Source organism: Terrapene carolina, unplaced genomic scaffold (assembly GCF_002925995.2).
Source record: "Terrapene carolina triunguis isolate 2854851 unplaced genomic scaffold, T_m_triunguis-2.0 Scaffold212, whole genome shotgun sequence".
Lineage (NCBI taxonomy): Eukaryota > Metazoa > Chordata > Testudines > Emydidae > Terrapene > Terrapene triunguis.
Window position 1 is genome coordinate 8019537 of NW_020664563.1, and position 15906 is coordinate 8035442.

General features: G+C 47.6%; 1 protein-coding gene across 1 annotated transcript in view; it reads right to left on the reverse strand.

The window, feature by feature from the left end:
* LOC112107408 (adenylate cyclase type 10) overlaps positions 1 to 15906 on the reverse strand; it is a 73963-nt gene that overhangs the window by 56452 nt on the left and 1605 nt on the right. The window contains exons 2-11 of the mRNA XM_026656116.1: positions 14977 to 15081; positions 13259 to 13297; positions 10320 to 10463; positions 5852 to 6057; positions 3956 to 4052; positions 2821 to 2909; positions 1931 to 2122; positions 1451 to 1572; positions 429 to 505; positions 47 to 236 (exon numbers count right to left, since the gene is read on the reverse strand). Of these exons, the coding sequence (XP_026511901.1) occupies positions 47 to 236; positions 429 to 505; positions 1451 to 1572; positions 1931 to 2122; positions 2821 to 2909; positions 3956 to 4052; positions 5852 to 6057; positions 10320 to 10463; positions 13259 to 13297; positions 14977 to 15081 (1261 nt within the window). The remainder of the gene's footprint in view (positions 1 to 46; positions 237 to 428; positions 506 to 1450; positions 1573 to 1930; positions 2123 to 2820; positions 2910 to 3955; positions 4053 to 5851; positions 6058 to 10319; positions 10464 to 13258; positions 13298 to 14976; positions 15082 to 15906) is intronic.

Here is a 15906-nt window from a genome sequence, read left to right on the forward strand (position 1 = left end):
TCACAGTTCTGAGTGTTCTGAGCATGACGTCACAGGGGACACTTACGTTATCTCAATGATACCAAGATAATGATAGACCACGCCGGGATTCACAACTCCTTTCATCTCAGTCTGGGGGAGCTCTTCAAAGAAGTAATGAGGCAGCCTGGAGTTGGCGTAGGTCACTGCATCACAGGACACTAACCCCGGATAATACATCATCATCCGGGCAGCGAGATTCACCTTCTGGCCAATGACTGTGTGGTGGAAAGAGCAAGAAAATGGGCACTGAAAAGTTAACTGAGCTCCCGCCCATCCTCCTGTGGACAGCTCCATATGTATCCATGCATACATACCCCTCCACCAGCAAAAATACGCAGCCTACACACACACTCTGTGAGTACCCAGGGGATACCAAACATGCACAGGACCAGAGGAACAGACGGTACCTGTGTATTCGTGCCTTACACGATGGCCAACTACTCCACAGAACACTGGCCCGCTGGTAACCCCGATGGAAACTAGCCTAGCAAGCAATGAGAGCAACATGGAGTCAGCAATCCCAAATGTCCAGTCCCTCTTGCCACATCTGCTCATGCACCCTCTCCCCACCCCCACTCCTGTAGTGCTAATTTGTATTGACTATCCCCACATCAGCCAGCTAGGTCTCCCAACAGCCTGTGTGCAGCTCTGTGTGTGTGCGAAAGGGATGGAGAAGAGGGCAAGGAGCTTCCCTCACGCACGTCCCCATGTAATGACAGTTCTTGTGCTTCCCGGAGAAGCACTGTTGGAGTCCTGCTGGCTGACAGGCCTCGGGGTCCCCTTCAGCAGGGAGCTCCTCCACCGACTGCAGTCAAGAAGGACTTGATGGGTCCTTCAGAGGCCAGTGGGGTGGGGGGTGACAGTCAATAGGGGTTTGGCTCATGCTCTTTGTCCTGTTACCAATGCTCTCAAGGGGAAAAATGCCTTTAGAGATCAAAGAATTTGCCATTCTCACACAAATGGAGCTGAGAATCCTGCACAGCTGGCGTCGTTAGTCTTTTGCTCTCTCTTTTCTGCAGGGACTGGACTTGTGGATTGGAGTTTCTTGGGCTGTTGTGGGATAGGTCAGTGAAGGTGGTTGGCTTTGCATTTTGCTCTGAATGGTGCTGAGGTTCACGGTCATCCTGAGCAGGTTCCAGATTCATGGCCAGTCACCACAAAAGCTCCATCAGCTGCACCCACCAGTATCACCTCTGAGGCTGAGGTTCTATTGCTCCAGTGGCACATAGCTGTCTTAGGAGGTCTGGGTCATGTAGAGTGAGGGGGAGCCCAGGTAAACTGGGCTAATCCCAAAATTTGTCTCCCAGCTGTCATGTCACTGCCTCCTGCCCACTAGGGGTCCCTCCTGTTGGGACGAGGGAGTTTCGATGACAAACAAGCCCAATAGCACCCCTGTAGGCAACATGGAGAACTGCACCTTCCTGCTTACTTTATTTTCATGAGCGTCTCAGAACAGAAGTTGAAGATTTTAAATGCGCTGTCCAAGGCGTGGGTGCTCTCGTCAGCCTGCTTATCCCCAGGGAGCCCGAACACACACAGGAATGTGCAGCCCTGCCAGGGAGGGGAAAGAAAACACCAGAGGGGTGAGGGTTTTTTCCAAAGAGCAAATCAGTATCAATGTCTGTGGCAAACAGTTCCACTGTGCTCCAGCTCTCCCACCCACCCTGTTAGAGTAGTGCTGTCATACAGTACCCCCAAAATGCTCTGGGAGACCCCACCACCGCCTCAGACTCAGTCTCTTCAGCACCAAGCTTTTTATCATTCCTCCTGATCCCTGCCCTCCTCCTCCCTTCTCTATCCCTAATGACAATGCCACTGTCCCTCCTGCCTCCTACTAGTCCCTGAGTCTCAGGGGAATGTTTGCCAGCTCCGGCTGCCCAACTGGAATGGCCTTGAAGCTCTGACCCACTTTGTCAAACATAAAGACTTTGTTGATTTTGCCACTGAAGACGTGGATGATGTTTGAGATCTTCACATTGGCATCGTGGATGGCCTTGCACAGATGCAAGGTATTGGCGCTTTCGTCAAACTGCAGGTTCACAAAGACAATTGTGACCGGCCGAAGCTCAGATAAATATTCTAGAGGTTGGTTGTCGTCAATCTGAAAGAGAAGAGCCAGATGTACTCAACAGTCCGTACTCCTGGTGAGCGGGAAGCATTCACTACTCCATATACCCCTCCTCCAGCTGGGCTGACTCTGCTCTCAGATACAGGTGCTAACTCCACGAGGGCAAAGATGTTTGATCAGCTATTGCCATAGGAAGGAGTGGGCCCCCATCAATGGGAAGCACTCTCCAGTCTCAGGATGATGATCCTTTCAGCACAGGACTGGGAAATGAGGCTAGGCACCAAGGGGATAAAGGGGGAGATAGCTGAGCAGAGCCTGTCAATGTGACTTTGCTACAACCCAGGTCTCCCCATAAACTTTAAAATTTTAAACAGAACAAAGGAAAAACTTTTTCATACACCTTACAATTAGCCTGTGGAACACATTGCCTGCAGTCAAGAACTCGGCAGATTTCAAAAAATTATGACAACATCCAGTGTTATAATAGTAAGGATTTTTTTAAATAAAAGCCAATAGTTTTGGAAGGGATCTAAACCCTCATGCCTCAGGTCATAAGCCAAGGGAGGGGGAAGGAAAAAACTTTCCATGTGGACAAGTTGATCCACAACTACCCACTGCAGGGTTTCTTGTATTTTCCTCTGTAGCATCAGGAGAACCTCAGAAAAATTCTAGCTGTGTAAAGCACAGACCGTCAAGCCAAAAAATAAAATTCTGTGAAGTTACTGCAGTACCTTCTTCAGAATGTTTCTCATCACATACTTCCGGAGGGACTTCTCCAGCTCATCATTAGGAGACAATGTGGAGGTTGCTCTGAGGATACCTAGAGGAGGAAATTCAATGCTTTCAATAGCAGAAGGAAGACTTGTGGTTAAACCGTAGGGTTTTATTCCTGGCTTTGCTCAAGGGCAGACTTTTACCAGTGGGGACTGGACAGTGCCTGGATGGGGTTGGAGATTCTTGTCTAACCTATTTCACTTAAAATCTTGAAAATGCAAATCACAGTTCCATAGGCACCGAGTTTCTAATCTGCCGGGGGGGGGTTCCCCCCGGCTCCCTGCAGGCCCCGCTCCCACTCCACCCTTTCCCCCAAGGCCCCAGCTCTGCCCTGCTTCTTCCCACCCCCGCTCCGCCCCACCCCGCCTCTTCCCTGCCCCTTCCCACCCCTTCTCTGCCCAGTTCCATCCCTCCCCCAAGCACACTGCACCCTTTCTCCTCCTCCCTCTCCCCCAGTGCCTCCTGACACAGCGAAACAGCTGATCCGTGGTAGGCGCTGGGAGGGAGGGGGAGGCGCTGATCGGTGGGGCCCACCGGCGGGCAGAAGGGACTTGGGGGAGGGGGAGGTTCTGGTAGGGGGGCTGCCGGTGGGTGCTCAGCACCCACCATTTTTTTCCCGTGGGTGCTCCAGCCCCAGAGCACCCACAGAGTCAGTGCCTATGCACAGTTGGGATTTTCTATTAGAAAATTCCTTGTGTGCTTATATCAGCACCACTGAAAGCTTGCTTACCCAGAAAGACTGTAGGCACTGAGCAGGGTTCCCTATAGTGTCTCTTCTTGCCAGCCAGGGGTCTCCATAGAGCTGACACAGAAAGTAGGGAGAGGGTCTCTTCTCCTCCACAGGCAGCGTAGCCCTTGCTGGTGTCCAGACAGGTTGAAGCCAGCAGGGGGGAGAGGGAGTTGAAATGCAGCTGGCTGCCTTGGGATTTTGGTAGCAGGGAATGGAGGAGGACACAGGAACTCAAAGGGGTACAGGGCAGGGGCCCCCATGTGCAGTCCATTCACCCTCTCACATTTACACTAACAGAAAACAAAGGAATCTCAGCCTGCCATCTCCCTAGGGTCAACACAGTAGAAGGAAGAGGCACTCACTGTCACTTTCACCCGTGGGGTAGTGCTGTAGGTATTCAGTACATTTCCAGAAGAACTCGTCGAACTCAGTCTCAGAGATGGTCTTTATGTATTTAGCCTAAAGGCACACAGAATTAAAGGCGTCTGTCAGCTTCCACAAGCCTAGTGCAGAATTATTCAATAAAATGCACTCCCATCCTTCACTGTCACCTCCATCATCAACCTCCCTGTCAACTGGATGGCGGACACAGCAGTAATCAGAAAAGATTTTTTGGCTGGAGCAAAACAAGTGATGATGCTCCCAACAAATAGATTCTGCAGCCTCCAAAGCTGGGGTGCAAAGCCTTCCAATTCCACAATCTTTCTCCTGGTGGGTATCTGTCCAAGCCCCCAATCCTGCAAATTTTTTTTCCCCCCATCTCCTAGAACTGGAAGGGACCTTGAAAGGTCATTGAGTCCAGCCCCCTGCCTTCACTAGCAGGACCAAGTACTGATTTTGTCCCAGATCCCTAAGTGGCCCCCTCAAGGATTGATCTCACAACCCTGGGTTTAGCAGGCCAATGCTCAAACCACTGAGCTATCCCTCCCCCTTACATACGTGCTTAACTTTAAGCACCTGATTGGCCCCACTGATTTCAATGGGCTTACTCAGATGCAGGTGCAGAACTGAAGCCCAGCTTCTTCTCATGACACCTGTCACTGAACTATCTCAGTGCCTCCAGAAAGATACTAACTAAAATCACAATAGGCCCACGGTCTGATTCTCCTCCCCATTCTCACAGCTGCTCTCCAAGAACCGGTGCAAGGTGTAAGAGGGGGGTGCTCAAAATAACTGGTGGGCTGCAGGTAGCAATGCTTCCACTTCCACTCCCTGGCAGGTTGGTCGTATTTTCAGAGTTCAAAGCGGGGACACCGGGATTGGCGAGGGGGATGGATCAGGGAATTGGGTGTTATCCTGTCAGGATGAGTACTTGGGGCCTTTTACAGGAAAAGGCAGGGCAAGTGAGAACAGTATTTACCCTTCTGTGACTCCTTTCTTGTTCTCTCCTAGCCCTAATATCTCCCATTCCAATCTATCTGTACCCTACCACACCCCGACCACCCCCTCCACAGTCACCAACCGACTCCATCAACCTTCCCACCCAACTCTTCCCTCAGCTCCCCACCTGCTGAGAAACACGCCCCACAAACATACCCTTTCCCCCAGGCTGAGATCCTCCCTCTTCCTAACAGACCTCCACAGCTCAGGCCCACACCCTCAGCTCTGAGCCCTGGCCACCAGACAGCCCCAGGCTCAAAATGCCCCCACACATCCCTCCAGCTCTAGCAAATCCATCCCCAGGCTCCAAAATCTTCCCCCTCCTACCTGACACCCATCACCACCAATCTCAGATGCCCCACAGGTCGGAACCCTGCCCCCTGCTCAGAAAGCTCTGGTATTCGCTGCTCTGCACCTCCTCCCTCTGCCACTTGCATCCCTTCTCTTGCAGAGACTCTTGCAGGGGCTGGAGGCTGCAGGGAGCATGGGTAAAGAGCCCAATACTCTGGCTCTGTGGCTCTGTCCCCTACACTACAACAGCTACACTACCCAGTTCTGAGATCACTGGTGGGGCTTACCCCCCTTATTCCCTAACGACCAGCCACTCCTGGCAAGAGGAAGCCAAAGTTAAGTCCACATTCTACTATGCCTTCTTACTTCATCACCACTTTCAACTTTCGCATCACCATCCCTCTCGGCCCCCTCTGCCCAGCTGGTCCATTGGATACAGGCCCAATAACAGATATACACACAAGCATACGTGTGAGGTTGCATCCAGAAGAAGACAATGGGGCACGTAAACACACCCCAACCTAGATAACAAGGAAATACACACGCCACTGGTTATGAACAATTGTTGCACACTCCACATTGCCCACCTTCATAGCTCTTTGATCTTTAATTCTTTCTATTTCTATCATGTTCCTGTTACAGAGTTCCCAGCAGTTCGGCGATAGAATAACCTCGCTTGCTTTTGCTAGGTTTTGGGCCAACCGAACTTCATCCACTGCTCGGCCAATTACCAGAAAATATTGGTGCTTATTGTCTCCAACAACAACTTTGGAGATGTGACCTGCAGATAGCCCTGACAAGAGAAACAAGATTGTTATGGAGGGCATTTTTACTTTACCATTTGTAATATATGTATCTCAATTATCTTAGAAGCGGATTTTGGAGGCCAACCTATTTTTTGGGGGGTGGGAGGTTTGGATCAGTTCTTGACAATATGTGATATTTATTCCAGGAATCTGAGGATTTCTAGAACAACACTCTCCAATGAATTAAACAGCATGTCAGTTAATCAATAATAATAATGCACACATAATTATAAGGGTCACACGGTAGCATCTGTTATAAGGTTACAAATCGGTTTCCATTATAACAATCTGTTTATATCTGAAGAAGAAAGCAGTGTGCTGTAATCTTGGACTCCCATTCAGACAATATCTGGATCTATGAGATTTATAACAAGCTGTGTTACTCTCTGTGACGTTGCAGTCTATATGGTTTTATAAAAATATGTTAATGAGTGAATATAATGTAATTGGAATATGCTTCATGCAAAAGGTCTCTTGTAAGATATCATTACAAAGCTTATAATCTACTGAGTGTGATCATCCTATTTGTATAAATGTACCACTCTTGTATCTGAAACTAGAAATATGAAATATAACTCTGAGGGCCTATTGTAATTATGCAAAGTGTGGGCCATTAATGGTGGTTTGGAATCTTGATGACTCCCATTAACCAGGACAATTGTCTGCAGATGGCTGTGTTTTACCTGTAAGTCTTCCTGTATACGTGTGTGCTGGCAAGTGGGCAATGAAGTCTTGCAGTGACATGTGATCATGTCACCTGAACTGGAATCCATCTTTAACCTGGTGTCTTTCCATTGAGAAGGAGGGGGTGGGAACCCAGAGAGGGACAAAGGATTCCCGCCTTATGCAAAAGATATATAAAGGGGTGGAACAGAACAAAGTGGAGGAGCCATCATGAAGAATCCCCTAGCTACCACCTGAGCTGAAACAAGAGCTGTACCAGGGGAAAAAATTGTGCCCAGGCCTGGAAAGTGTCCAGTCTGAGGAAAAAACTTACTGAAGCATCTCTAAGGGTGAGATTCTCTGTATTCAGTTTGATTAGACATAGATTTGCACATTTTATTTTATTTTGCTTGGTGACTTACTTTGTTCTGTCTGTTACTACTTGGAGCCACTTAAATCCTACTTTTTGTATTTAATAAAATCACTTTTTACTTATGAATTAACTCAGAGTATGTATTAATACCTGGGGGAGCAAACGACTGTGCATATCTCTCTATCAGTGTTATAGAGGGTGAACAATGTATGAGTTTACCCTGCTTAAGCTTTATACAGGGTAAAATGGATTTATTTGGGTTTAGACCCCATTGGGAGTTGGGCAACTGAGTGTTAAAGACAGGAACACTTCTGTTAGCTGCCTTCAGGTAAACCTGCAGCTTTGGGGCAAGTAATTCAGATCCTGGGTCTTTGTTGGAGCAGATGGGAGTGTCTGGCTCAGCAAGACAGGGTGCTGGGATCCCAAGTTGGCAGGGAAAGCAGGGGTAGAGGTAGTCTTGGCACATCGGGTGGCAGCTCCCAAGGGGGTTTCTGTGATCCAACCCATCACACTCTCGAATTGGGCTTGTCAGCCATAGGTGGATTCATCAGGCACTGACTAGACTTCTTATGCGTACACCATGATCCAGTGGATCAACAATTGCCTATTATTATACCTGATCATAAGTTTCCACAAAGTTCACCTCTTTGCCAATGAGTAATTTATTTCAGATATGGAGCATAATGTTTACACTCTTCTCATTTAAAATAATTGTTCCTATGCTTTTTTCTTCACAGACAGATAACTCAAAAACAACTGGAGCTTGGTACTTGGCATGTAGCAAGTGCCCACTGAGGCATACATTCATGAACAAGTTTGAGAAACATTGGCTGGATAGCAATAAAGTGATATGCAATTCAATAATCCCTTCTGAATCTGCTCAGTGCAGCACCTACTAAGACTTTGAGTTGAACTCAGTAAAAAGCACTCTCTCATTTGGGACATCAGTGTACATTCTGTCTGTGTGGTCTAACCAGGGGGCCAGCAAGCAGAAGGATTTTGCTCTCAGTCTGCTGCTGCTGGGAGTTTGCGTGAAGGGAGCTTGTAAATGTCTGCTTGAAAACACACACAGAAAAAACATCCAGATGTAATCTAAAACTCCCCAGCTTAATATAACGAAATGGCAAAAGAGCAAGTTCCTGAAGATCCCAAACTTAGGTGGCTTTACATTCCTTTGCCAAACAGAAAGGAACAGAGGTACTGTGAAGGCACTTCCCACAACCCTAATGGTTAGCAACTTCCTGTTGCTTTCCATGGATGTGAAATACTCAGAGGTAGAGCTGGTAAATAAAGGGGGGACTCTTTCCACTGACAATTTCAATTCAAACAAAAAAGAAATAATTTTCATCTAAATTTTCCATTAAAAATTTTGATTTTCAGCAGAAATTCAAATGCTGAAATACTTTGGCTGAAAACAAAACAAAAAAATTGATTTGGAAATACTGCCACTTTATTTATGGGAGTTGTAGTTCTGATGCCTCAAGCTCCCATTATTCTCTATAGGTTGGGCTCTCTAGTTTGACTACTAGTATCAGAGGGGTAGCCGTGTTAGTCTGGATCTGTAAAAAGCAACAGAGAGTCCTGTGGCACCTTTAAGACTAACAGATGTGTTGGAGCATAAGCTTTCGTGGGTGAATACCCACTTCGTCAGACGCAAGATCTGACGAAGTGAGTATTCACCCACGAAAGCTTATGGTTCAATACATCTGTTAGTCTTAAAGGTGCCACAGGACTCTCTGTTAGTTTGACTTCATCCCCCATGATGCTTCTTAATGTCCTCTCTTAGTGAGGGGAAGTGGTTAATAATCGGAGGAGTCTTTGTTCATTGTGTACAATGGGAGATGTAGTCCAGCTAGAGAGGACATTAGATGACCAAAATACAATTCCCATGAGGCACTGTGGCAGGATTTCTAAATCAAAATATTTCAGTTTTCAGCTGTTTGGGGTTTTTTGATGGAAAATTGAAATTTTCCATGGAAAACAGACACTCTTCATAACAAAAATTGCTTAGTAGAAAACCCAATTTTCCATTGAAAAACAGTTTTGATGGAATTTTGTCCACGAGTCCTAGTCAGAAGCTATTCAGAGACAGTCCTAGCTCTGTAAAAATAAACTAGGTACAGTCAGCACCGATGAAAGGTGCCAGACTGGCACCAATAAATTGTAGTTGTTTATTCACATAATAGATACAGAATGGCCAGCTCTAGGACCAACTGCCCCAAACTGCCTCCCTAAGGTACTTCAGTCGTTTGATCCCCAAGGCCCATTCAGTCCTTGGCTTCTCCAATGAGACTGTTGTTTCTGAATGTAAGGATGGTTTACGTGTCACAGATATATGTCTGCTATGAACTAAAACGAGACCTGCAATGCATTTCACATGAGCCACCAAGCAATCAGATAGGAACGAGTCTTGGTCACCACTTCCACAGGCTCAATTTGAACCAGCAACTTAGAGGTGAAATGCTCTTTATTCCAGTCCCCAAAAGACTCTCCTCTCTGACCAAAACAACAAGGAGTCTGGTGGCACCTTAAAGACTAACAGATTTATTTGGGCATAAGCTTTCGTGAGTAAAAACCTCACTTCTTCGGATGCATAGAGTGAAAGTTACAGATGCAGGCATTATATACTGACACAGGGAAAGCAGGGAGTTACTTCGCAAGTGGAGAACCAGTGTTGACAGGGCCAATTCAATCAGGGTGGATGTAGTCCACTCCCAATAATAGATGAGGAGGTGTCAATTCCAGGAGAGGAAAAGCTGCTTCTGTAATGAGCCAGCCACTCCATTTTCCCTACCACAGAAGCGGCTTTTCCCATGCAGCTGCCGAAAAGGATGCAACTGATCAGATCACTGAGCAATTAACATCTTTTACAGACTCCTGGCACACTAGAAATTGAACGAGATTTGGGCAGGGTGTTTCTTAGCAGCATATCTTGGGAGCAAGGAGAGTGGGGGCTCATGTGACTGTCCACTCAGGAAGCAGAATTGCCTACTGGTTAGGGCAAGGAACTGGCAGTGAGAAGTCCTGAATGCTCATCCCATCTCCACCACCAACTCATTGTGTGACCTGGGGCAAGATATTTCATCTCCATTTGCCTCTGTTTCCCCCCCTGCACAATGGGGCAAATGCTTCCTATTCACTTTTGCAAAGTGCTTTGGGAATGTGCTCTCTAGTGACTGCAAAGTATTGTTATTCCACTAGTAGCCACAATACCTATCTTCACTCGGAGCGTCAGACCCACTTCAGTTTCACGAACCCCATACTCTTCCTGGATCCTCAGGCTACATTTCAGCGCCAGTGTAATGATATCGCTCAGCTGGCTTCGTTGCACTTTCCACAGTGCTAGCAGTGCATCCCCTGGGGAAGACAGTGTGACAGAGACTTATGGGATACATGCTCTTCTTGTTTCTAAAGTGCTGACAAAGCCACTTGGCTTTTCAGCAAGCCACAGCAGATCTACCTGTACCTGCCCAGCACTCTGACCCACAGAGAGATTGCTCACTAACCACCCCAAACTCCTTAGCAGCTCCTGGCTGTGAACAGACCAACCCCTGTATGCTTCTAGCAGCTGTCGGTTGTGACTACCTCTTCCCATTCAGTAATGCCCTGCAGCTGCTTTTTACAAGTAAACCTTCCTTCCCGGTGATCCCTTATAGCCACTGACTGCAAGTGTCCCTTCCCCATCAGTGACCCCTTGCAGTGGCTTGCTGCATGTTCCCCTCCCCTCTCCCACACACACAAACCTGTGTCCGCTGGCTCAGGTACATCTAAGGGTATGTCTACACTACAGGATTAATCCGAATTTAGATAATTCGAATTTGGGAAACAGGTTGTATAAATTCGATTGTGCGCGGCCACACTAAGCACCTTAATTCGGTTTTAAACCACATTAATTCGGTGCTGTGCGGCCACACTACCCCATTAACTTAAACACAGTAATTCGGTGGTGTGCGTCCACACTAACCCTAATTCGAATTAACAAAATCGATTTAGGCTCTACTCCGTTCGTCGAGGTGGAGTACAGAAATCGATTTAAAGGGCCCTTTAATTCGAATTAACTGGCTCTGTAGTGTGGACTGGTGAAGGGTTAATTCGGATTAAGGCAGCTAAATCCGAATTAAAGTCCTAGTGTAGACCAGGCCTAAGGCATTGCACCTCCTATCGCCCTTGGGCAACTGCTAGCACAGTCATTCAGGCCAAGATCCCCAAAGGTATTTAGTATCAGGGGGGTAGTCTGTTAGTTTGTATCCACATGTAAGCAGAGTCAGGATGAGCTCTACCCTGACATCTGGTGGTGAATTATGGCGAGTGTGGAAAAGAACTCCAGGGGCTAATCTTGTTTGCATAGGCACACCCACTCGCCAGGCATGAAACAACAGCAACTGAAAGTGGTTACTTTGGCTGGTGTGGGATCCCCAGTTTCTCTGTTATTGGGGCAGGAAGAATAAAGTTTTGTTACCCTGATTCTGTGAATCAAGGCCAGTGGAACTGTTGTATGACAGAAGGACTGAGTGAGTCCTTCACCATTACCTAAGTAGCAATTGCTTGACAAGGGGGCATGGGTTACAAAACCCAGTGAATTGAGAGAAGATGGGGACAGGTATTTGTACCTGATGGTATGGGCCCTCTCTGAGGGTTTGAAACACCAATTGCACCACCTCCTCTCTCCACTGTTGAATGTCAGAGCTAACTTTGATTCCATTAGGAGTCTAGTTACAGGCTGCTGAGCTGAATTCACTTTAGGCCAATGGTGCACCAGTACTGAGGCTCCCCTACTATACTATGAGCTGAAATTGTGAAGAGCTGCAATCACAAAAGAGCTAAAGTTATTAAGAGCTGAGATCACTGAGTGCTGTGTTAACTAGTGGGGGAACCTGAAGCTATATTGCTCAGCAGCTGGCGGAGCAATTTGTGGGGATGACTGGAGGAGCAGCGAGTGGCACGGAGCCTTGTGGGGCCGGTTGGAGTGGCCCAAGGAACGGCGAGCGGAGCTGTTTGCGGGGACGGCTAGAACGGCTCACAGGTCGGGGAGCGGAGCGGAGCGGAGCAGCTTGTAGAGCGGAGCAGTTCGTGGGATGGCAGGAAAGTGGACTGGCTCGTGGTGAAGGCTGCGGCGGAACCCCCACGGAGAAACAGATGGCTGGCCAGCCGCGGATCACGTAAGGTGCCCCTTAACACCCTGCGTGCCCCCCCCCTTTTACTCTGGGGCTGCACTGACCAAGGACAGAGACTTTGGGGGTTGTTGGACTTTTGGGACTTTGGATGGTTGCTGGACCCAAGAGACTTTGGGGGTGTTGGACTTTGGGGACTCTGGGCGATTTTTGGGTTGCTGGATTCAAGAACCAAAGGGAAAGGACACAGCCCAATTTGCTGGGGTGGGTTTTGCTCATGGTTTGTGTTATGAATCCTGTTTGTGGTGTTTTTCCAATTTTATGCTGATGTCGTTTACCTCATGTTATTAAACATTTTCTGCTACACTCAGACTCCGTGCTTGCGAGAGGGGAAGTATTGCCTCTTAGAGGTACCCAGGGGGTGGTATGTAATTGTCCCAGGTCACTGGGTGGGGGCTCGAGCCGGTTTTGCATTGCGTTATTGAAACGGAACCCCTAGATACAGAACCCGGCCCTTGTTGCTGCCAACTTAGATGGGCAGAAGGGTTACACACAAAAACAACGAGGAGTCCGGTGGCACCTTAAAGACTAACAGATTTATTTGGGCATAAGATTTCGTGGGTAAAAAACCCACATCTTTAGATGCATGGAGTGAAGAAGTGTATCCATGCATCTGAAGAAGTGGGGGGGTTTACCCATGAAAGCTTATGCACAAATAAAGGTATTTAGGTGCCTAACTTCTGTCTGAGCTCAGTTCTAAAGGAAGCACCAGCCAGGATTTCTCAATCAGACACAGAGGAAGGGGAATCGGGGTTGTTTCTAACTGAAAGATATAGTGTAAATTCTTGCTTCTTCCAAATCATAGATCAGCCCTGTGGGAATAGGAGCCAGAGAGACGGGTACAATAGAACAAGAAAAGGGAGTTGGCTAGTTTGAATGCCGCCACTGTCCAGAGCCTCACAAGTCAAATGACAACGGGAGAGTAGGCCACTCTACCCCACTCCAGTGCTTCCTCCTTAGATATCACAAGCTAATAAATACCTGCAAAGTTCAAGATATCGCCTCCATAAATCAGCACCTCTGCAGCAAGAGAAAAGACGAGAGAAGTTACACACAGCTCTTGTCAAAGAAAATCATGGAACAAATTGTTCTGTCGATCGGGGGATGGGCACGTGTGTGTGTGTGTGTTTGTGCATGCACACATTGAGGGGGCATATTTTGCAGAGTAGGTATGACTGAGTGAGCAAGATGGTGTATGTTTGAGCATGTCATCACAACAAAGCTCCCAGCTGCTGAGGGCTCAGAGCAAAAATCAGGGAGTTAAACTCCATCTCAAAAGCCACCATAAGGAGGCAGAGCACAGTGTTTCTATGGCAACTAGAAATATCCCTTCCCAGACTGACCTCTTCTCCCAACCCTTCAAAACCCCTACTGCTCAGTTCTCAAAATGTCACATCCAACAGGGAGGGCCCCAGGGACAACCTGAGAAGCACTGCTCCATGGGAAGTTTTGAAGCAAGTTCTCAAAAGCAATGTGACAGCAGGAGATAAGGAAGGATGATCCAGTGGTTAGGGAGCTAAGCCAGAGACTCTGGAGACCTGGATTTGGTTCCCTGCTCCATCACAGACTACAGGTGTGACGTTGGGCAAATCACCTGGCCTCTCCATGCCTGGGTTCCTTATCCGTAACATGAATAATAGCACTCCCCTACCTCACTTCCTCACAGGGGTGTTGGAGGCCATATAAAAGCCTAAGATAGACAAGGAAGGGCCACATTGTGCTCTGAGGGTGTTGGGATGCTTTCTAGATCCTGAGAGGGAATTGGTAACTTTTGTCAGAGCTCAGATCCCCAAATCATTAGTGTGCTGATGTCACAGGGTTACCCTACTCCTTGGCCACATAAACAACAAGACGTTGCTCTTCCAGTGAAATGGGGTGGAGACGAGTGTTCCCTCTAATTTTTCCCACCCATGTGCGGAATAAATTTTGTTATGTGCACCAATATGGAGGTGATGTGTGACACATAAAAAAATTCATGTGGTGAGGGTGGGGCCGGGGCTGAGAGGTTAGGAGTGTGGTCAGGGCTGGGGCAGAGGGCTGGGGAGCAGGGGGTGAGGGCGCCAGCTGGGGGTGCGGGCTCTGGGGTGGTGCCAGGGATGAGGGGCTCAGGGCTGGGGCAGAGGGCTGGGGAGCAGGGGGTTAGGGCTCCAGCTGGGAGTGCGGGCTCTGGGGTGGATCCGGGATGAAGGGTTTGGGGTGTGGGAGGGGGCTACGGGGCTACGGCGGGGAGAGAGGACTCCCCTCAGCTCTTTCTCCCCGCATCAGCACCTGGGCTGCGGGGGAGAGGCGCCTCTCCTCGCCGCAGCAGCTTTGGGGATGGGGCCACAGGATAAGCGCCCATCCCCCGGCTGTGGCGGATTCCCTGAGCACCTGCATGGCACTGAGGAGGCTGCCATGTGGCCGTGCAGCTTACAGGGAACTTAGGTGGAGGCATACACCAGGGTAGAGCCAAAGGAACAATGGACTCTTCAAAGCAGGACACGCTGTGCCAGTGAGGAGCAGCAAAGACTGGTTCCCAAAGCAGCTCCATCCAGCCCTCCTAATCTTGGGAGATTTTCAAGGCTCCCTAAGTGACAGAGAAGATCCCAACCTCCAAGTAAAGAAGGGCCCAGGCACCTTTCTGATGGGCATTTCTTCAGTTCCCCAGACCTGAGCCAAGGAAGTGCTCTCAGCGAGGGATCATGCTGCTTGTTACTTACCTTCCACAATATCCCCTACGTAATGATTGAGGGTCTGCGTTAGCTGTTCAACGCCACGGTCCAGACTGGTGTCCATGCTAAACTTCTCCGACAGTGCAGTAAAACCTGTAACAAAAACAGCAGTCAGGCAGCCACTGGAGGAGGCAAGAAATGGCAGATGATCTCAGCGACTGCAGTCAGACACGCTTTGTGTTACCTAAAATGTGCTGGATACATAAGAAAAAAAGTTTAACAAAACTTATTTTCCATTTAAAACTGATTTATTAAGCAAAGGAAGTATTATCTGTAGTTAGTGAATTCAACTGGAGTTTCTAGGTCACCACGTCCTTCAAGATTTTAGAACAAGTCGATCGCATCCTCTTTCACCTTGTTTTTGTTTGCAATTGGAAGAGGAAAACAAGCATTCCCTCTTTTTCAACTTCCAACTGGCTTCTTAATTTTGAATGAACTAGTCTTTGAACTGAACTAGCTGAATAAACAGAATATTTTCTTTATTTCATTCTGCACCGCACAAGAGGCTACTTCTGCCAAAAACTGGTTTAGCACATCAGCTAACTCTGGTTCCAGGTGCTTAGCCAGTGACTTCCACCGGCTCATTTGAAATGAAATTTGACTTTCATTAAAACTTGGCAACAAATGTGTACTGCTAAGTATTATTTTTGTATGTAATTTAAATGATTTTAATAGGCTATAAGTTTAGGCCTTAACATAAGTTGCTAATTTCAAGTTTAATTTTAAATCGGGTTGTTTTTTCTTAAAATAAATCTATATTTAAATAAAAATAATCCTATTTAAATAAAAAAAATCATTTTATATTTTTTTAATTAATTTTTATCCACCCGGCATGCAACAGTCCCTGATTTTCAAGTCCCTAGTTCTTTCAGTTCACTTTGTTCCTATGCTGGAACTCTCCCTGCTTTCTAGTTCTGA